Source organism: Schistocerca gregaria, chromosome 8 (assembly GCF_023897955.1).
Source record: "Schistocerca gregaria isolate iqSchGreg1 chromosome 8, iqSchGreg1.2, whole genome shotgun sequence".
In the NCBI taxonomy this organism is placed as follows: domain Eukaryota; kingdom Metazoa; phylum Arthropoda; class Insecta; order Orthoptera; family Acrididae; genus Schistocerca; species Schistocerca gregaria.
Window position 1 is genome coordinate 363812094 of NC_064927.1, and position 22605 is coordinate 363834698.

A 22605-nucleotide genomic window follows, 5' to 3' on the forward strand; every position below is an offset into this window, starting at 1 on the left:
GTCAGTTGTGATTCAATCTATTTTTTACTGCAGATCTAAATTTCAGCTACAGTATAGCTATCATCAGTGCATATGAAATGAGTCGTGTGGATTAACAGGCTCGTAAATGCACATTTTATTAATTGACTTGAGCATCTTTGATAGTGGTTTCATAAGTCTGATAAAAAAGAAAGAAGAAATGTTTGTTTTAGAAACAACTCCCCTTACTTCTCCCTTTAAGGGATACAAACTTGACCTAGTGGTCCTCCAGCTTTTTCATCCCATCGGAAAAATAGGTTCCATCCAGCTTTTTAAAATACTCGTCAGCTGCAATATCACTTCATTTGGTGAAAATTGTTTCCCCTCAAGCCCTAGTGTCAAGTGAGGAACAGGAAGAAATCACTTGGGGCTAAGTGTGGTCAATAGGGTGAATGAGGAACCAATTCAGAGCCCAGTTCATACACTTTCGTCATTGTTATCACAGGTCTGTGGGATGGTGCATTATCCTGATGAGAGCACTTTTTTTGTGTGGTCTTTATTAAGCCAACACAAGTTTTAGACAATCCACCAATGAAGCAAAACAGAGCCAGTTATGGTTCTGCCTTTATCCAATTGATCCAAGAAGATTATTCATTGGAATCCCAAAGATCTGTGACCATCACCTTACCAGTGACAAAATGGTTTTTGGCCTACTTTGGTGCACTTTCACCAGCCTTTGTCCATTGTTTTGACAGCTGTTTTGTCCATGGTGTGTAGTGATGGATCAAAGTTTCGTCAAGAGTTATAAGTAACCGCAAAAAGTCTTGCAGATTGTGATTAAATTTCACAAGTCAACATGTTGAAGTGTTGTGGCCGGATGCACTTTTGGTAGATAGTGAGCTATCGCAACACCCACCTTGAACATAGTTTCTTCATAACCGATTCTCCGTGCAGGAGATGTCTATAGTCTCAGCAATCTCATGAATTTGTGTTCAGTGATCTTGCATTACCATATCATGGATTTTGTCAATGGTCTCCTTGTGGTGATCTCAGTTAGATGGCTTGGGTGCACTTCACCTTCAGTGCTTGTTTGACCCTGTTTAAATTTATTACTTCAAAATGCTGAAGTTGCTTTATCATCATTACTTTTTAGATAAATTTACTACTAGGAGTTCATAAAGTCAAACTTAGTTACTCATTTAGTTATCTTGCGGTTGGTTACATTTTTTATATAAATATTAGTGCTGGATCTGGTTTTCAAAATACAATCTGATATGACAGTCACATATGATGTGGTCCTTCATACCTAATGGTAATGGCTGATTAATGTAACTAGGATGTAAATTATTGGTAGCTTGACAATTTGTACCTATTTTTAAGCACTTCATTTTCTAACGTATTTTACATTATGAATACCATTTACATAACATTTATATGGTGACTGATGTTAGTGTTTACACATCTCGTGGATTATTACACAACGATTATCCCAGTGTTTATCATTTAGATATTGTATAGGTTTGTACCTGCTTGCTATGGGACAGATGTTTGTCTGTATTTTGAACTTTCTTCTTCGTCTACCACATTGTTCCAAAGCAGTGAAGTCTTGAGAAATACTTATAGCTGTGCTTCCCTTCCCCTCCCCCCCTCCCCCCCCCTTTCTCTTTGTTCTGTACTCTTTCACTCAGTGACTGGATTAGCCAATGGTTCCTGAAATCCTCTCGAGCAGAGTTGTTAATGAGGTTTTTTTTTCTCTTCCTTGTTTGCCTCTTCTTGTGTGAGTTTGATGGTGTGATGAACTTTGAAAGTACATACGACATGGAGACTACAGTCTGTGCTTTGTGGTAGAGAGTTAGCAGGAAGAATGCTCAAAGTGTACAAGTTGGCAGGCAACAGTCACATAGGCACCTGTCCCTTTGGAACAGAGTGATGGAATCTCACAACCTGAATGTGTTTCTGTGCCAGTGCCTTGTTACTTTACATGAGCTCTTTTTGTCATCAGTGTTTCTGTCCCTTGTGCTTGTGTATAGTATAGTGTTGGTGTTGACAGTGACATAGAAAGTCTCTCCTCTTAATTTCCGACATGTGTGTGTCTTCTGTACGCTGAGTGATCCTCAATTTTTGAATGAATGCTTTTTGCATTACTTGTATGGCTCTATTACAAATACATGAAAAGCTAATTTTCTGAAACATTATTTATGGTGGTGTAAATTCCTTGGTGGAAGACAGGTAATGGACATAGTAAAGGTACTAACTCACTGAACAGTTGAGGTGCTGAGTTGTTGACAGGCACATAAACAAGTCTGTCTGTCTCTCTCTCTCTCTCTCTCTCTCTCTCTCTCTCTCTCTCTCTCTCTCTCTCTCTCTCTCACACACACACACACGCACACACACACACACACACACACACACACACACACACAAATTCAGACTCAGTATTTCCTTCTCATCCCATGTGGTAAGTTTTCCCTGATCTGTGGCTCTGTGTGACTTTCCCGAAATCTGCCTCTTTTCCTAGGCGCCTGCAGTCCTTCCACCCCTCTTCCTTCCCCTTCAACCCTTCTGCCTAAAGAACGAGCCACTGTCTCCGAAAGCTTGCCTAATTATAACCTTCTAAAAGTATGTGTTCTGCTGCTGCTTGGTGAGTACATTTTTTATCTATAAAATTAAATTATTTAACTACTATCTTTGAATTTTTTTTTTACTCTGATTCTATTAAGTCTATTACTTTCATTTTATATCTTTATTCAGGATGTGAAAACTTCATTGTAGATTGTTTTCATTGGCAGTAAGTTAATCAGTGTCAACCTGCATATAGAACTGAATGAGTCATTGAAGAAGAATAGCAGTACTATCTTTGATCAATTCAGCATCTTTGTTCAATTTCATTGTATATCAGCATGTATGAATATAAGTTTTTGAGAATTTTCGAAAGTTTCAGTTGTTACTCGTAATGTATTTCATAGTAAACCAGTATTTTTGATTTACTTACTGTAGCATATATTATAACTAACGTATCGTGTGAAATTGAGTTTTCCCTTTTAAGCATGAATGTATAGTGTCTACATTTATTATAAATTAATACTATTGTTGAGTTTGTTGGTGACACTAACATCTAAAAGTATTTCAGGAGATTAATGGCTTTTATCTTGGTTTTATTTATTTATTTAAATAGAAATCTCAATAGCATTATAATTAACCAGCAGGCCTATTTGGGAGTTACTTTTTTATTATTTTATAAAGTGTTGCACATGCCACAGTACAGATCAGCTGTGAGTGCTGTTGTTGTACACACGATTGGTTAGTTGACATTTAGAACTAGCTGTAAATCACCATTACTAATCTCAAATGATTGGAAGCTGTTGCAAATAGGTATATTGGGAGGGCTCCCAAGATTCATGTAGAGGAGATATAAAATCTTAACCACTGCCCTCTCCTGTGGATACTGTTTCTTCTACAGGTAATAGAGCATCAGTCACCACTATTCACACACTCGACTGTGAGTGGCATGTCAGTAGTAGAGTTAGGCACCCTGTGTGGAGAGACAAGAACCAGGGCTAGTTCAGGGTTCCACACGCAGCCCCTAGCAATGAGTTTGAGTTGCTGTATTCAACTGAAACTGAGCCAGTGAGACTCACTTCACCTGTTGGGGAACATGCTGTGTTGTGTGTCAAGAGCAAGCAAACACAAAAGGACTTGGGTCTGTTAATCCTTGGCAGTCCAAACGTATGGTAAATAATGGGACCCTGTAGGGAAATAGTTGTAAGAGATGGGAAGGAACACCAGGTGCACTTAATCTATTTGCCTGGGGCCTCATTCACGACGTTGAAGAAACTATTCCAGATGCCATTGAGGTAAAAGGATGCAACCAACTGCAGATTATGGTGCACATTGGGACAAATTATGCCTGTTATCTGGGATCTGAGGTCATACATGGACTGTTCAAGAAAGTGGCATAGAAGGTTGAGATGATCAGCCTTTCTGATGGAATTTCAATAAAGCTCACAATCTGCAGCAGTGCTACAAAAGCTGACCACAGACCCCTGGTTCTGTGTCGAGTGGAGGGGCTAAACTAGAGACTTCAAAGGTTGTAAAAATCAAGGCTACAATGTCCTGGATTTACCCCATAGGGTTGAGATCTGGAGGATTCACCTAAATGGGTCAGGTGTATGCCACACATTAGACACTGCTGCCCAGTTAGCTTTCTGTGTGTGGGCTGTGCACGTAATGACCTTTTTAGATGACTCTTCATCTAGTCCAGATAAGTATAGCTATCATAGACACAGATGTGTCAGTAGATCAACAGAAATTCCTTAGTAGGTAAGAGTAATTAAAATCCTAGTGATTAACTGCCAAAGAACTTGCAACAAAGTGTCAGAAATCATGGTGGAATAAAGAAAAACAGGAGGTGGCTGCAAAGCAGCTTGGAATTAGCAGCATATCCATTGCTGGGATGAAGACCCACATGCACTGCTGGTATGGAGACCATACTGGGCATGCCTGCATCTGCTTTTTGACAAACAGCATGTAAGGATGCCATCCCCGAAGTTCACTTTGTGAGAACAGGATCTGAAAACCCATGTCCTTGAGTCAAACTGCCTTTCACTTTCATTGTCTTCATTGAAGTTCGCTCTAGTATCATATCAGACCATATGCCACACCAAAATTGTGACTGTGAAAAATTGGGACTTTGTATGGGCACTGATGACTGCACAGTTGAGCGTCCCACAAACCCATCATCATCATCATCATCATCACTGAAATTTATCACATTGCTTAGTGGTGAAGTAGCCTTCAGTTGTAAATTGTTGAATTCAGTAGCAGTCATTCAGTCTTCCAATGTGAGCATATCTTGTAAATAATGATGAGCACTTTTAGCATACAGGAAATGACCAGCAGCGCAAAAGTACAGTAGCATTTCCTTCCTGGTATTTAAATACAGTTTACAGTACACTCAGCCACAGTGAACTGTTTTGTGGACATAACAATGTGATAACATGACACCCATAATTTAGCTGTTTTTCCTCTTGCTTCAATGTTGCAAATCACATTTTCAAACTCTTTATCATCATATTTATGTAATCTTTGTATTCATGGCATTTGAATGCAGAAGGTCTGTTATGGTGAAACAACAATTCCTCAATTATTTTCGTTTCATCATCTTTGAACTTAGTTTCCTGAAACGTGTAATATGACAATACTGTGTGAGCCAGTGTATGTGCTTAGCTCTGCTCAAGCATACGCATGCCCGCTCAAAATTGTACCAAAACTGTTTCCAGGAAACATTGTGGATTGTAAGTCTCTAAGGCACTTCCTGCCATTATTGTACCAATGCACTCCAATAAGGATATTGATGGATGATGACGATGACGAAGAAGTAGTAGTCCCATACTCCTTGACAGAGCGTAGAGGAACAATTCGGGAGACATGCACCGCCGTACTAGGCAAGGTCCAAGTGGAGGTGGTTTGCCATTGCCTTCCTCTGACCATAATGGGGATGGATGATGATGATGATGATGATGATGATGATGATGATGATGATGATGACACAAATCCACCCAGTCATCTCGAGGCAGGTGAATATTCCTGACCCTGCTGGGAATCGAACCCGGGACCCCATGCTCGGGAAGCATGGATGTATGGTGCTGCAAATCCAATTGCACTAAGGGTCGACAATGTCTTGATCTGAATCTTTTGTACATGAATGTAATGAGCCCAGTCCAATAATTAAGATAGAAATGGCCAGGGCCTTACTGCAGAAATCACTGCATGTGACAATGCAACTCGCATTTTTTCCCTTTATCTAGAGGTTTTTGTTTGTTTTTTTCAAAATCAACAACTCAAAGAAATGGAGCAATGTTTCAGAGATCTTTGATTGGACACCTGACAAGAAATCGCCAGGTGGGGGATATTCTGATGTATTATAGACCTGTGTACAGGTGTCCTCATGAAGTTTATCTGCAACAGCACATACAATTCTCAGGTGTTGTCATGGATCATATAGCTTCCTGTTATAGGGACTATCAGACAGTATCTTATAGTCTGTACTTTCAAAATATACTACTGTGCCCTTTTTAAGTCTATCAGCAGTCATTAGTTCTTCATCATACTTCCAGAAGAATTGGGTTTTTATGGGCCTTACATGTGCCTCCCAGTCATTGGTGATTTTAACCTTCAACTCTTGCAATGTAAGCTGGCGCTCTTCTGATTGTTTGGTGTATGAAGAAGTAATTTCTATTGCATCTGTCTGTGTGGATTGAGGACTTCCATCCCTGATGGCTGGTAAAAATCCTTCTTACAAAACCTATGACATTGAGCACCTTTAGCAGATATGTCCTCATCATGAATATTTTCCAATACTTCACGAGCCCAGTCTTCACTTCGCCTTTCAGCTATCCCAATAACAGTACCTCATAATTCAAGCTTAATCAATTTAGAACAATATTTTGCTTTGAATGGAGAAATCTGCTTAGTTTTTCCCAAATGACATCAGTTTCCTCGCCAAAATAAAAGCAGTGTTTCTTAACATCAGATATCTTCTTGTATGATCAAACATTCAACATTGTTGGTGCAGGGCCTTTTGTTAAAGATGACTTAATCAGTTTTGGTTTATTGTACTTCTTCTGACAAGAATTGTGCACTTCAACTTCAGCCAGACCAGTTAATAACTTATGATGTGCTGTGATTTTTCTATCCTGGCTGGATTGTGATAGGGTAAATTGCCATAGCACATAAGCACACCTCCATATGATCTGGAGCACACATTTTAAATGCACTGGCCACAAAACTAAACTCAAATGAGAATTTTGCAAGGCACAAGGAGATTTGGAACACATACCTCGCACAACACAGGAAGACTGGACGCAGCTAACAGTGGAAATAATAACAAAGGAACAGAGGGTATGGAAGCCTCTGCTGGTTATGACATGTCAATCGAAGGAGATCTACAGATACGTCTACACTCGAAGGAGGGATAGAGTTATGTCTTCCTATTGGAAATTTCGTTACACTGAATAACTTTGACTTACAGAAAAATGACAAAATGGAATTACTGTGGCTTTCAATATATGAATGCTTAATAGTGCCTAAGACTAAAAAGCTAGGTGCTTTTGTAGCATGAAATTTCATGCTCTACAACTTCAACTTGACTTTTTCATTTAGAGTAACTGTTTTTCAGTTACAGGCATTGAAGCTGACTTGTTAGCCAAGTTGGTAAAAAGGACTGAACTTTGACAACTGTTTGAGCTGCACCAATTTTTACATTTAAGTGGGTCGTTTGATGCAAGATCTAACGCTCTTTCATTTTGGTAATGGTAACATTTTCTGTAAGTTATATAGGCGCATGCACACGTTTGTGTGTGTGTGTGTGTGTGTGTGTGTGTGCACGTGCGTGTGTGGTGGAGGTGCGCGTGCGCGCGCACACACACACACACACACACACACACACACACACACACACACACACACACACACACACACACACACAGAGAGAGAGACAGAGAGACAGAGAGAGAGAGAGAGAGAGAGAGAGAGAGAGAGAGAGAGAGAGAGAGAGAGAGAGAGCATGTGGACCTCCATCCATGACAAAGAAAATGAGAGCAAACAACTAAGTCATTTTTAACCCCAAGTACTGGGGCCTAAAAGAGTAGAATTTATGTAACTAAATAAATTACAACATACACTTCAGTCTTTTAATCCTAACTGACAAAAATTTTTTTAAAGATACATGAACATAGAAAATACGTGCACCAGCATAGGTAAAAGGGAATCTTAGTAGACAAGTTAATCTCAAACAGAATGAGGTAAAATGGAAGCCCCCTTTACAATTGTAAATGTTTAATTTGGGTGCATCCTTACTACCAGAATTTTGCCAGCAAAACCAACAGCCAGCAATGTAAGCCTTATCAGCTTACAGCAGACAAAATTCATTAGCAAAAGCACAGGGGATTCCATGAACTGAGGCAGTCCCTTTATTGTGCACAAGAAGTAGTGTTCACCATAATTCCTATGTTAGGCCTATCAGAATTGCGCATTGTATTTGTGCCCATGTCCACCAACCAAGACAGCAGGATACAGGCCTAGTTGATATCCAGAGTACAACCTGCTACTGCACAGACAGAGGGAAGCAGCAACTCTCCAGCAGTCGTAGGCACGCTCCTCAAAGTAAACATCCACTATCCAGATGTGGTGTATGGGCCTCCACAGCTAATTTTACATAATTCCTTTGATTTAAGAGGAGACAGTTGATAAAGGGAATTGGCGGACACAGACAATAGAGAAACTATAGCTAGGAAATGAAACCAAAGACATTCTGCATGCAAAGGTGTCTACACAAGTGCAAATGTGGTTCAAAGGCCTTCAGGATTTATGGGAAAGAATTTATCCCAAATACTTAAACAAACTCACACGCTCATTCTCACTTCAGTATGCCTACTCACATTTAAACATCTCAGTTCCATCACTTTCTGCAGAAGACATTTTCAGAGGCAATGGAGACATAGGAAGTTGGTTTTCCAATGTAAACTGTCGAATAAATGTGCATTGTACATTCTCGTCTAACCTAAACTGCTGAACTATTCATTAGTAATCATACAATGCTCACACTAAAACAAATAAAATAAATCATATCATGATGTCACCCAACCATTGCTGAAAATCGCAGATTTACACGGAACTTATACACCAGAAGTGTTTGTGTTGGTTGCTGTACTTAGCACTGAAATTCACAACTTATCAAATTTCAGTCCTACTTTTCTGTTAAGTTGTATTTGTGTGCCTGAACTTCTATGCCTAACTCTGCATCCAAGCAGTCATGATTGCACCTTAATAAAACCTAGTATTGGAGAATAGAAGTTGGTGCTTCATTTGCTAATGTTAATTTAGGCCAGGCAGTAATGACCGGTATGTTCTTTGAGCCAGATAGGTGTTGATGCTGGTTTTGGGAATTCCTATGGGCACTTGGCCATATAATCTGAATCACAATGTAAATTTCTCTCTACGAATTAGAAGTTATGTACATTACTGATTCATGAATTTAGTTGTGCGCATCTCCAGTGTCTTATAGAGATGACCATGAGAAATGATCACCGGTTCCAATATTTTCCTTGGAAATTTTCATTGTGAACAATAGGAACAAATAAAAGTTTTAAGGGACCATTCTCCTCAGTCAGCCTATAAAGTAAGAGTTTTTTTATGATTTTTTAAACTAATGTAAGCGATCCGTGTAAACCTTTTTGAACATTATTTATTGATTCTTGGACAACATATTCAGAATTTTGTAAGAAATTAATTCATTGTTAAGCCCCCTGTTCAAGGAGTTATAGTTACCCTGTCCAAAATAATGTGTGATCATGACGGAAGTCCTGAAGTCTGCAATTCTTATCTGAAATAAAAAAACAAACAATTCTCTTAATCTATGGGATATTGCACACAGAGTAATGGCACAGTTTTTGAAATTTGAAAAATAATAAAACGGTGGGTGTTTGAAACAAAACTGTAGTTTTGTTATATGGTTTCAGTAAATAAAAATAAAAATTACCCTGTTATTTTTTGTGAATGTGCCTGAGGAGTAATTCATCCAGATTTTATTTGAATTGCTTCATTAGCTTAAAAAATTAAAAATTGCTTATTTTATAGACTGGCTGGGGAGAATGGACCCTAGATGCTGCCAGGTAACAGAATCGCACTGTGAAGAAAGATCATTTGTTAAAAATGAAACTGTATGTAGTAAAAAGAACAAAGAATAATTCGTGCACTTTTTCAAGCCAAAGTGCAAAAGAAAAAAATTGGGATTGGAAACTTCAAAGTTCAGGACAGATGATATTCTCCCTCCAGTGGTGTCAAAAACTGACAGCTTGTCTCCCAGATTGTACTGTTTTATGATTGAATTCAGCTTTATTTTAACTCATGTTCAATAATTTCAGCAATGAGTGTTAATTCACTAAGTTTAACAAAAATGAGTATTGATCATACACCCACTTTTCTTATGTGATAAACTTCTATTTTACTTTTTCCAAATATTTTCTTCTGCTGATGTGTCATATTGTTTTCAGACTACTGCATGAAACTGACTGCCTACAGTCAGGAAAGTATCCACTCTATACATCTTTATTCAGGAGGCAATGTAAAACATGCATGATGTGCCAGAAAATTACTGCAAAGTAAGTGAACATTATTGTGACTTAAAATTTTTATGATTTTTGACCTCCCTTAAGTGTCAATATCTTACATATACATGTAAAGGCTCTTGGTCAAATAATCATTTGAGATATGCACTAGGAAAAAACTTCCCATGTTTGATTTGCCCTTCATTTTTCTAAATTGTGTATTCAAACAGCCATATGTAGTACACATGGGGAAATAAATGATACAATAACAATAAAAAATGTAATCAAAGATGATACAGTGTTTGGGTATGTCACACATTCCTGGTTCATTTACTTATGTCTCAATGGCCTGTGTTTACTGGAATGAGTGACTTCAGTAACAAAAACATTTTATTTGCAGTAACTAATTGCTTGATTGATTAATTAGTGGCATGCAACCTAAAGTTGTGGAATGTTTGTTTAGTTCTATTATATTTTGTCGTGTAATAGTATGTGAATATCAAAAGTACATGACTTCCCCACAATTCAGTTCCATGTTTTATTTTTGATCCATCCCGATGATTGAGTGGATTAATTTGGCCTTACTACAGAGTAAAACAGTTGACTAACATCAACAACCCAGATTTTGACTTATTACCAAGCTGTCATCAGATGATCTGTTTAAAGAGAAAGGGAAAGAAGGCAGTAAAATACTACTGTGCACAGTGAACTTGCACATTGTCATGCTAGAGCAGGATCACTCTGAGACTTGTTTTCAGATGTTTTGCTGTGTGTAAGAAAAGAGTGGGGGGGGGGGGGGGAGAGGAAATTGCTGAATATCGAACTTACCTTTATCCACAACAGTGGAAGAGATGTAGATACTTGTTGCAAATAATGTGCATACTATTCTTCTCCCCCCAATTCTCGTTTTTGCTGGATGAGCGTCTCCTAAGAAAATTGTTTCTTCATTTCAGAGTAAAATTGGTACAACTATGTTTCATTATTACCAGTCATCCAGACAAACATTAATTTCATTTCTGAATACATTACATCATTGGCATGCAGATCATTCAGAAGATGAAGTTACCAAAAGTCAGCAACTTATGTTCCACTCACTGCGTTCATTTTCTCCTGATGCCTTGAAATTATGAAATAAATGTATATTAATATATGTATTTTAGCACTATTACTGATTCTGTCTTAGCCATACAGTAGAACAAATGAACAGCTAGTGAGCCATTATAGTAGTCAATTTACTAGCAGTGAGCACCTCTCCAAACTGCATTTCTTGTAAATAAAACAGCAGCAACATCTTGGGAAGTACCAAAACTTTCAGACTGATTCTTTGGCACCGATTTTTATATTTATTCCAAATGTTCAGCGAATTAAAATATTTATAAATTGTCATCTACAAACAAAGAAATTTCTTGCTGTCTTAAGTCGATTTGAATTGACTGCGTATTTGAAAAAGCAATGCACTTCGTGGTTTGTACACTCATAGTACTAGTTGTCTGTCATAGTTGTTATGTTGGCAGGATCTAACCATTTCACTCCTTGGACTGTGACAGTGGAGACACTGTGGGTTGGGGTGATGGGTTTGTAGCTCAGTGGCTTCAGGCACCAGCATGGCTAGTGCTGGTGACTGTGACAGTGCTGGCAGAGTCATGGACTTGTCTTGCATAAACTGGCTGGTACCACTATAAGATGCCCTGTTCAACAGAATTATTTTTTGATATGTGAACTGCACATTTGTTGCCAACTATCTGTGGCAGTATATGTTTTTCCAGGCCGGTGAAACACAATGCCGTCCTACATCTATCTTCATCTACATACGTACTCCGCAATCCACCACATAGTGCGTGGTGGAGGGTACCTCTTACCACAACTAGCATCTTCTCTCCCTGCTCCACTCCCAAACAGAATGAGGGAAAAATGACTGCCTATATGCCTCTGTACGAGCCCTAATCTCTCTTATCTTTGTGGTCTTTCCACAAAATATAAGTTGGTGGCAGTAAAATTGTACTGCAGTCAGCCTCAGATGCTGGTTCTCTAAATTTCCTCAGTAGCGATTCACGAAAAGAATGCCTCCTTTCCTCCAGAGACTCCCACCCGAGTTCCTGAAGCATTTCCGTAACACTCGCTTGATGATCAAACCTACCTGTAACAAATGTAGCAGCCTGCCTCTGAATTGCTTCTATGCCCTCCCTCAATCCGACCTGATAGGGATCCCAAACACTATAGCAGTACTCAAGAATAGGTCGTATTAGTATTTTATAAGCGGTCTCCTTTACAGATGAACCACATCTTCCCAAAATTCTACCAATGAACTGAAGATGACTATCCGCCTTCCCCACAAGTGCCATTACATCTTTGTCCCACTTCATATCGCTCTGCAATGTTACGCCCAAATATTTAATCGACGTGACTGTGTCAAGTGCTACACTACTAACGGAGTATTCAAACATTACGGGATTCTTTTTCCTATTCATGTGCATTAATTTACATTTATCTGTATTTAGAGTTAGCTGCCATTCTTTACACCAATCACAAATCCTGTCCAAGTCATCTTGTATCCTGCTACAGTCACTCAACGACGACAACTTCCCGTACACCACAGTATCATCAGCAAACAGCCGCACATTGCTATCCACCCTATCCAAAAGATCATTTATGTAGATAGAAAAGAACAGCGGACCTACCACACTTCCCTGAGGCACTCCAGATGATACCCTCACCTCCGATGAACACTCACCATCAAACAAGGTACTGGGTTCTATTACTTAAGAAGTCTTCGAGCCACTCACGTACATACTTGGGAACCAATCCCATATGCTCGTACCTTAGTTAGGAGTCTGCAGTGGGGCACCGAGTCAAACGCTTTCCGGAAGTCAAGGAATATGGCATCTGTCTGATACCTTTCATCCATGGTTCGCAAGATATCACGTGAAAAAAGGGCATGTTGCGTTTCACAGGAGAGATGCTTTCTAAAGCCGTGCTGATGCATTATATTCGAACTGAGAATATGTTCAAGAATCCTGCAACAAACTGATGTCTGTAATTTTCAGAATTTGTCCTTCTACCCTTCTTATATACATGCATCGCCTGCACTTTTTTCCAGTCTCGGGACTTTACATTGGGCGAGAGATTCACGATAAATGCAAGCTAAGTAAGGAGCCAATGCAGTAGAGTACTCTCTGTAAAACCGAATTGGAATCCCATCAGGGCCTGGCGATTTATTTATTTTCAACCAATTCAGCTGCTTCACAATCCCAGGGATGTCTATCACAATGTCTTCCATGATAATTAGGGTGTGGATAAAACTTTTGGTTCAAGTACCCATTTCATTGTGCCAGATTTGGCACTTACTGTGAAGCACCAGTTGCACAGGTGACACTAGGGTTTTCTTTTCGGAAGTGTAATTTGCTCAGGTTTGTTAGACAGTCATGTGACATAAACCACCAAATTCTCTTATTTGCTATGAATGCTGATTAGGGCGGGCTGCGGTGGCCGAGCGGTTCTAGGCGTTCAGTCCAGAACCGCGCGACTGCTACGGTCGCAGGTTCAAATCCTGCCTCGGGCATGGATGTGTGTGATGTCCTTAGGTTAGTTAGGTTTAAGTAGTTCTAAGTGACTGATGACCACAGATGTTAAGTCCCATAGTGCTCAGAACCATTTGAACCATGCTGATTAGGTGGAGAGTGTAAGTCAGCAAGTGGCATAGTTAAGGAGTACCCGGATTTTCTACTGTTTGATATTGATCTCCAATCATAAGCAGTTGGAAATCTCTGTGAGCACTGTTAAGTAATCTAAAGTTTCATCAAATGCATATGTTGAACAAACTACTGAGGGCCAGGTATTAGTTACTGAAGGTACCTCAGGTACTGTCCTCTCCCTTCGAAACTGTCACCTCTCCTAGAATTAAAAGACCTATCATGACTCATTCACCTGACTGAGTGGTGTGTCAATGGTAGATCTAGGAGGCCTGGATATGGTAGACAGGAACTGGGGAGAAATTTAGGTTTTACTCCCTACCCCCTAACCAACCATTGAAACTGGAAATCAGCAAGCGAGGCAGACTTCACCTGCTGGAAAGCCTGATGTGTTGCGCAATGAGGAAGTAAGTGCAGAAGGATAAGGGTCTTCTACCTTTAGGCACTTGAAACATATAGTGATTATGCCTCCCCCCCCCCCCCCCCCCTTAGGGAATTGGTAGTAAGTGATGGGAAAGGCAACCTTGAACACTCTGTGGGTACACTTGGAGACATTTTTCAACATCTTGAAGAGGCTGATGGGTCCCCTCGGGTCTCAACTGAGTAGAAGTCTTAAACCAGAACCTTTGAAGGTTCTGTGACAGGCTAGACTTACTTTCTGGGCCATGAGAATTAAGGGTCCTTTTAAATGGGTCAGGGATGCACTACATGTCAGAAGCCAGGTGGCTGATTGTGTGTGGCATGTGCACAAGGATGTTTCAGCTTAAGTGACTCCATCTGATCCAGACAATGATTGCTGTAAGATACTCCATTAAGTATTAGTGTAAAACCCAGAAAAACAGCATCCACAGATGAAATGATTAAAATTCTAGTGATCAGTTGCCAAAACATTCGCAATGACATGCTAGAGTCTGAAACAGTCATAAAAAGCATTGCAGTTAACATCATTCATCCAAAAAAGTCCAGTGACTGATTTTATTCCCAGATATATAGGAGATGTCAGTGCAGTAACTACAGCGGCAGCATGAGCTAACAACTGTAAACAACAGATGTCCATTCAACCATCCAGGTTTGAGCAGGAAGTGTTTAAATAGTGGGTGTGCAACTGTAGTATGTCAGTGTTGGTGTGTAACATGTGGCACATACAACATAACTTTCTTAGTTGTGAAACACAGCATTTTTCAGAAGAATCAATGATACATCATGTTGCTTCCCTTGGCTATATATTACTGACGTACTGCTGTAAATAAATCTTTGTCAACCCATACTATGAGCAATCTACTAAATCAGAATAGTAATATTGTAGGTGGATACTGTGTATCTGTTGGGTCGGTCTGACACAGCACTTCTTCAGTTTTCTTGATATCTAACTGAATCTGAAGGTCAATTTCCAGACATAAGTTCTCTAAAGCAGTAAAACTAAACTTCTTTTTACTAGCAGTTACATGCATAGCATGTAACTCTTACAATTCCAAAAGTCCAGTTTGATTCTCAGTGCTCGAATGAAAAAGGATGTAAGACTGGGAGGCAGTGTTTTGTCCCAACTGTTCAATCTATCAAAAAAGATGTGACTGAAATAAAAGAATGGTTCAAGAGTGTGTTTCGTATTCTGGTGAAAGCACATCAATGATATTATTCATTGGCGGCAATTCTGACCTTGGTGAAAGTGAAGAAGAATTAAAAGATCTGTTGAAGGAATGAACAGTGTAATTGGTATATAATATGGACTGAGAGTAAAACCAAAAAAAGATAAAAAGTAATGAGAAGTAGTAGAAATAAGAACAGAGAGAATCTTAAAATGAGAATTGGGGATCACAAAGTAAATGGCGTTACAGAGGTCTGCTACCTTGGAAGGCAAAATAAGTCATGACAGAAGAAGCAATGAGGACATAAAAAGCAAAATGACAAAGGCACATAGGGCATTCCTGGCTAAGAGAAGTCTATTGTTATCAAACAGAGGCCTTAATTTGAGGAAGACATTTCTGAGAAAGTACAAGGGTTGTACCAAAGTAACGTTCCCAATGAGGTACAGCCTCGAGGGAAGGCGCTAGGGTAAATCTGACAACAGTGCCATGTGCAGTGGTCCCTCCACTCTAGAGTCCGCCCAACCACAATTTGCTATGTTGCACAGTGCTGACTTGGAGCCATCAGATATGGAAGTGTTGATCGCTGCTCCCGCAAAGTGCAAGGTTTGAACAGTAATGTGGTTTTTCCAGACAAGGAAGCTACCGCCCCTGGAGATTCATAGGCAACTGACTGAAGTTTATGGTGAAGCGTGCATGTCCGTTCAGCACGTCAGCAAATGCTTTTGCTGAGGGTCGCACGGACGTTCACAATGAAGATTGGAGTGGAAGACTGCTGGTTTCAGATGCGATTGTCCAGATCAACAGTAAGCTGCTCAAAGATGGCAGGGTCACTGTCCATGAACTTGTTGAACACATTCCTGAAGCTTCCCACATCACAATTGAAATAACTTTAACAGAAACATTGGGTTATCACAAGGGGGTGTTCTCGCTGGGTTCCCTGGATATTGACTGACGGACACAAGTAGCAACACCTTGACTGTGCTTGCAAGTTCCCTCAACAGTGTGAGGGGAGGCAGACAACAAGGAGAAGTTTTGGACCCTCTCTCATCACAGGCGATGAAAGGTGGGTGTTTCATTACACCCGCAAAACAAAACGACAATCTCATCAGTGGGGTCGCACATCTCATCAGGTTGGCGGGAGATTTCTTCGACTTAGGAATACAAAAGCTGGAGCACCGTCTTCAAAAGTGTGTCAAGAAAAATGGAGACTATGTTGAAAAATAAACAAAAGTGGAAGCTTTTCAATTATGTACAAAGTAACAACCATAAACAATGTTTTCTATTTGTAAAAAATGTAAGATTTTTATATTTGGTACAACCCTTGTATGTTTGGACGACAGAAGAGAATCAAAGTGTTTGAAATGAGGTGCTACAGTTGCAGTTTAGGTGGACTGGTGAGGTAAGGAATGAGAAGGCTCTCTGCAGAATTTGGCAAAGAAAGTAACATATGAAAACACTGACAAAAAGATAGGATGGGTTGACAGGACTTGCATCGAGACATCAGGGATTAACCTCCATGGCACTAGAAGGAGCCGTAGAGGGTAAAAAACTTGAGGGAAAGACAGAGATTGGAGTATATCCAGCAAATAATTGGGGATGTACGGTGCAAGTGCTACTCTGAGAAGAAGAGTTTTGTCCAGGAGAGTAATTTGCTGTGGGCTACATCAAACCTTCAGGAGACTGATGACCCCAAAAAAGGAGAGGAGAAGTAGAGTCATAAGCAGATTTACCAAAGTTCTTATTAGCAAGTTCAAACATATGGTAGATACGATAGGCAATTGCATCTCTATCATTAAAACTTTCAAGTTCAGGAACACTAGACACTCCACTACCACCTCTCACAATGGCAACAGTGAACCATCCATTCCCATGTGAGATTGTGTCGTTAATATCCAAGCTAAAAGTAAGAGAATATCCAAGAAATACACAAGGTCCATCGACGAGTGCATGGGCTGCAAAACTCTTCACTGGAATGTGATTCTTCTTGTCACCAGATGTTGTTGTGAGTTCTATGTTTTACAAAAATATAGAAAACATAAAACTTACTGCAACATCTGGTGACAAGAAGAATCACATTTCAATGAGGATTGTTGCAGCCCACGCACTCGTCGATGGACCTTGTGTATTTCTTGGATGTTCTCTTAATTTTAGCTTGGATATTAATGACACATTCTCACATGGGAATGGATGGTTCACTGTTGCCATTGTGAGAGGTGGTAGTGGAGTGTCTAGTGTTCCTGGACTTGAAAGTTTCAGTGATAGAGATGTAATTGCCTAAGGTACCTACCATATGTTTGAACTTTGCTAATAAGGACTTTGGTAAATCTGCTTATGACTCTAGATTAACATGTAAGTGTTATGGAGGTGCTGTAAGAACTTAAATGGGAGTCCCTGAAGGAAAGGCGACATTCTTTTTGCGGAATACTATTGAGAAAATTTAGAAAACAGGCATTTGAAGCTGACTGCAGAAAGATTCGACTGCTGCCAACATACATTTTGCGTAAGGCCCACAAAGACAAAATATAGAAATTAGGGCTCATATGAGGGAATATAGACTGTCATTTTTCCTTTGTTGTAAGTGTGAATGGAACAGGAATGGAAATTACTAGTAGCAGTACAAGGTAATATCCACCATGCATCATATGTGGCTTGCGGAGTATTTATGTAGAAGTAGATGTGCTTTACAGGGTCGAATTACTGTCAACAATTATTCGATCATTTTGGCTGATCAGTTCCATCCCATTGTACAATGTTTGTACACAAATGGTGTTGCAGTGTTGTAATACCACAAGTTCCTGTTCACAAAGCTCGCATCATCCTGGGCTGGTTTAGTGAGCTCTAGGATGACATGTCACATCTCCCCTGGCTACCAGTCACCAGATCTCAACAGTATTGAGCCTTTGTGCTCTGTTTTGGAGAGAAGTGTGCGTGGCAGCTGGCCACCTTCATCATTGTTACGTGACCTTGCCTCTATTTTGCAGGAATTATGGTGTACAATTCCTTTCAAAACAATACAAGACCTTGTGTTTATATATTCCTAGATGACTGGATACTGTTTTGAATGCCAATGGATTTCCTACACTGTATAAGACATGGGACTGTATTGTATTTTGGTGTTCCCATGTTTTTGTGCACTGCCTGTATCACATGTGTCACTGCTTTTCCAGGCTGTCCTTCCCTGCATCTTCCTGGGTATTCTTTTTGTTACTACGTGGACTCTCATTCTGACTCTGTGCAACTGTGTAGCTGATTTCTCCTCCACCCTTCCCCACACTAGAATTCTCCCATGCCCTTCCCAATGCCATATTGTCATGACATGGGTTACATGCAGCATCAACCTCGACTCCTCACTCTACCTTGAGATGTAAGATTTTGTTACAGAAGTCTTAGCATGGCATGTTAAGTTAGAAAAATCTAATAATAATGAACAGTTTGAGCTGTGAAAGTTTGCATTTTTTGATGATGTCATCTGTGGGGCCAGACTTTGTTTACTGCAGTTTGTTTTTCCTTTTATTAAGTTCCCTTTTTTTCATGTGTAGTTCATGAAAATCTGTGATCTGATTACATTCATTCTTTTCAGATGGCTTGTCCGGGAATGCGATCGTCTGGTGTATGATACAACCTATCTCTGTAGTACTTGTTTTGAATCTTTTCTTTACCTAAGTGGCAATAAAGTTGGAGACTTCAAGGCATATGTTTATGTTGATAGAGCATCCATTCTGGCTTAACAGTGCTGCATGAATATGACAATAGATGTCACTGTATCGTTCCTTGTAATTTTCACAGAGTTTGGACTGTTCTTTTGTGTAAGTTATGAAATATGATTTAGTATTGGAAAAACTAGTAACTGAAACAGTTTAGATTTCAGATATTATAAGAAGAACCCATCATATGTATACATTGTTTGTCAGATGTGGCTGTGAAGCTTGCAACTAAGCAATCATAAGATTGGGTTGTGTCTGCTGCCATATGATATTAGTCATCTCCAGATAAGTGTTATTGGCTGACTGTAAACTTAATGTGACTACACTTTCAAATATTGAGTGTACCTTTGGAACCGTTGCTTTTTCCTTCATTTTAGTATAATGTACGTTACAGAAAAGTTATGGAAAAACACTGTACAATAAATTTACTGTTGGAGTATTTTTCATTTTATTGTGAATAATGGAAAACCATAGTATGCTCATAAAATAAATTGAAATTGTCTGTGAAGTGTTAGAATTACCTAGTTGTGAAATGTTGTGTGTGGATTATTACCTTTACAGTTTGAAGTTTCTTCAACCATATTGTCTTTTTCCTCTCTCTGTCATTCTCATGTATGTCATCAAAATCTTCACTGGTTCTGTTCTCTTTCAAAAAGGCAGTTATTCAGCAGGTCTAGCCTCTCATGGCAAAAATAAACAAATATCCAGACAGACAGTTTTCAATGGGAATATTATTGTGTTCCCTAACATCTTTGTCAAATATTGTTCTATTTTCTCATTTCGTTCTATAAATATGTAACATTTTGCACAAAAATTATTAATGTCATCATCTCTACTTGCTTCTTTCTGCTTGCATGTTGAGAGGGATTGGAGACCTGAGGGATAAATTAATGAAGTGAAGAACTAGGAAAGTATTTTTTCTGATCTTAAGAAGTTAGGAAACAAATTACTAAAATCCTTTATGATCACACTAAGACTGTCTTAAAAGAAATGGTCATTCTTGAAAAATGTCATGCCACTGAAACTTGTTTGACTACTACAGAACACACATAACTGAATAACGTATTTACATAGCACTCAACTAGAGGTGTTCAGATTTTAGAATGTATGTCACAACTTAAAATATATAATCATTAGCTTGCTTCCTACTTAGTAAGAATTTATTGCCAGTGAACTGTATTTCTGGTTGAATGTTACTGCAACTCATATGTTCGTAATAACCACACAAGTGTTTATTAAACACCCAAAATATTATCTACAGAGGAGGTACAGTGGTTAAGGCACTGGGTACACATTTAGAATGTGCAGGGTTTCCTCACAATATGGTCATCAAGATTAAAGTTTTTGAAATTTCCCTAAATTACTGTAAGTGAACACCCAGACAGTTTCTTTAAAATGTACTTGACCAGTCTCCTTGGCAAGTAACTACAGTGGGCAAAAACTTAGTAACCCCCCCCCCCCCCCCAAGAGACATCAATAACATCATGTAACATCATCTCTAGTCTTCACAATGGCCTCAATTCGCCAAGAAAGAGCGCCCGCATTTCTTCTGATATTCTGTATCCAGCTGAAGACTCATTGATAACTGGGTCCCTTAGTGCTTCTGAATTTTGGGGAAGTGGATTGCTTAATTTCACCTGCTGTTCAAGGTAGTCCCAGACATTTTTATAGGAATAAGATCAGGTGATACAGCTCGTCAGATGAGATGTTGGGTTCCTGAGTTTTCATCAGATGAGGCATGTATGCACAGTGCCCTTTGAACATCACTGCTGTCATTGGAAGACTGGAGTGTCCACAGAATACTCATGGACATGTACGTAATGAGCAACATGTGGTCACTCAGTGTTAAAATAAACATTCTGGTTCGTATTTCCAGTACTTGAACGTATAAGCCTGAACCAGGCCACATAAAACACCCTCAAAACATCACAGAACCATCTCTCTCCTGAACTATGTGCTCACATTTAAATACTCATTGGGCAGCCATGCCTCCAGTCTGCTATTGTCCATTTACTGTGTTTTTGACCTACTGAAAATGCACAGCTTTATGTGATGCTTTAAACAATGGCCTTCCGTGAGATACCCAACTCCAAATGGCCATTCATGCTCTTCCCTATGCAGTGCTCACTTACAAACTGGTTGAGGTAGGCTTGTGTTCAATCATAGCATAAGAACTGCTTAGCATTGACAAGGCATGACACTCCTCTCCACTTCTTGTCAGCTTGCATCTTTCTATGTCCTCAGTTCTTAAGATAGTTTACGTGGATTTGAGTGGTACACTATTCCTTGAAGACACATTGGATAATTTACATTGATATACCAACAGATTTAGCTATTTCGTTCACAATGTGGTCGTGGGTACGTCCAAATATGACAGCCCCTTTCTGTAATGTCTTCATGTTGACCCATCATAACCCTTTAAATGGGCATGCCGGATATATCCATACACACTCTGCTAATTCACAGTCGGTTTGATGGATATATCCATCACTGCATTCTGTGGGTAGTAGCTAGTGGGGATGATGAGTTATTAGCATGATGTTGACACTGTGGTATTAGTTGAGCTTCGTCCACTAGATGGCAGCTCTTGTCAGGCAACACAGCGTGTTCTAGGTTAGTTATAACATTGTCCACTCGAGCGCACGTCGACAGTATGTGTCCAGTGAAGCTGTCGCAAAAGCGCACCTTTTTCGTCTGTGTTTACTGCCACATTAGTGAGTGATCTTGGCAAAAAGAAGTCATTTATTAGATTCGGAGATTGAGCAGCTGCTTTTAGAAAGTGACAATAATTACAGTGACAATTCTGAAAGTTTTCAAGATACATGTGTAGAGGCTAGTGAAAGGGCCTTCGATTCAGGAACATCTGACGACTAGACACTACTGCAGCAGATGGCACCTAGTGCATTTGTGCGTTCTAGTTCAGTTTGTAATCAATACTTGTCCAGTGTTAGTAATGGTACAGTTGTGCCTCTAAAACAATATGACGTGATGAGCTGTTTTATGTGTTTTGTGGATGATGCTTCGCACACAATAATAGTTGAACAGATGAAATTATATGCAGAACAGTTCCTAGCTTCTCATCCCAATTTAGCAGCATGCTCCAGGTTTGCAGTTGGCGGGATACTACACCTGAGGAGGTAAAAACACTTATTGGAATGCTTATACTTCAAGGAATTCTTCACAAATATCACCGTGGACGAATCATTGTATTTCTGGAAAGGACGGCTTGGGTGGAGGCAATATATTCCATCAAAGTGTAGCAGATTTGGCATCAAATTATACAAACTCTGTGAAAGCAGCTCCAGGTTTGTATGGGACTTTATTGTTTACACAGAAAAGAACACTAACTATGGAAGTCACTATCCAGACGAAAAAAATAACCTCTTGGATTGTTTGGGAGCTTGCACATGATCTACTTGTGAAAGGCCACTGCATTTACCTTGACAACTGGTGCACCAGTCCAGATTTGGTGGACAAAGTAGCTAGCAATAACACTGGTATTGTTGGCACAATGTGGCAAGACAGGAAGGGGTTCCCTGACTCCATAAAAAAAAAAGAAAAA

At 39.5% G+C, this 22605-nt stretch overlaps 1 protein-coding gene across 1 annotated transcript in view; it reads left to right on the top strand.

The window, feature by feature from the left end:
• The window catches only part of LOC126283999 (snRNA-activating protein complex subunit 3-like), a 70380-nt gene extending 50829 nt beyond the window's left edge, over window positions 1–19551 (top strand). Inside the window, exons 5-6 of the mRNA XM_049982540.1 lie at window positions 10011–10118; window positions 18920–19551. Coding sequence (XP_049838497.1) covers window positions 10011–10118; window positions 18920–19067 — 256 coding nt within the window. The 3' untranslated portion in view covers window positions 19068–19551. The remainder of the gene's footprint in view (window positions 1–10010; window positions 10119–18919) is intronic.
• The last annotated feature ends 3054 nt before the right edge of the window (window positions 19552–22605 follow it).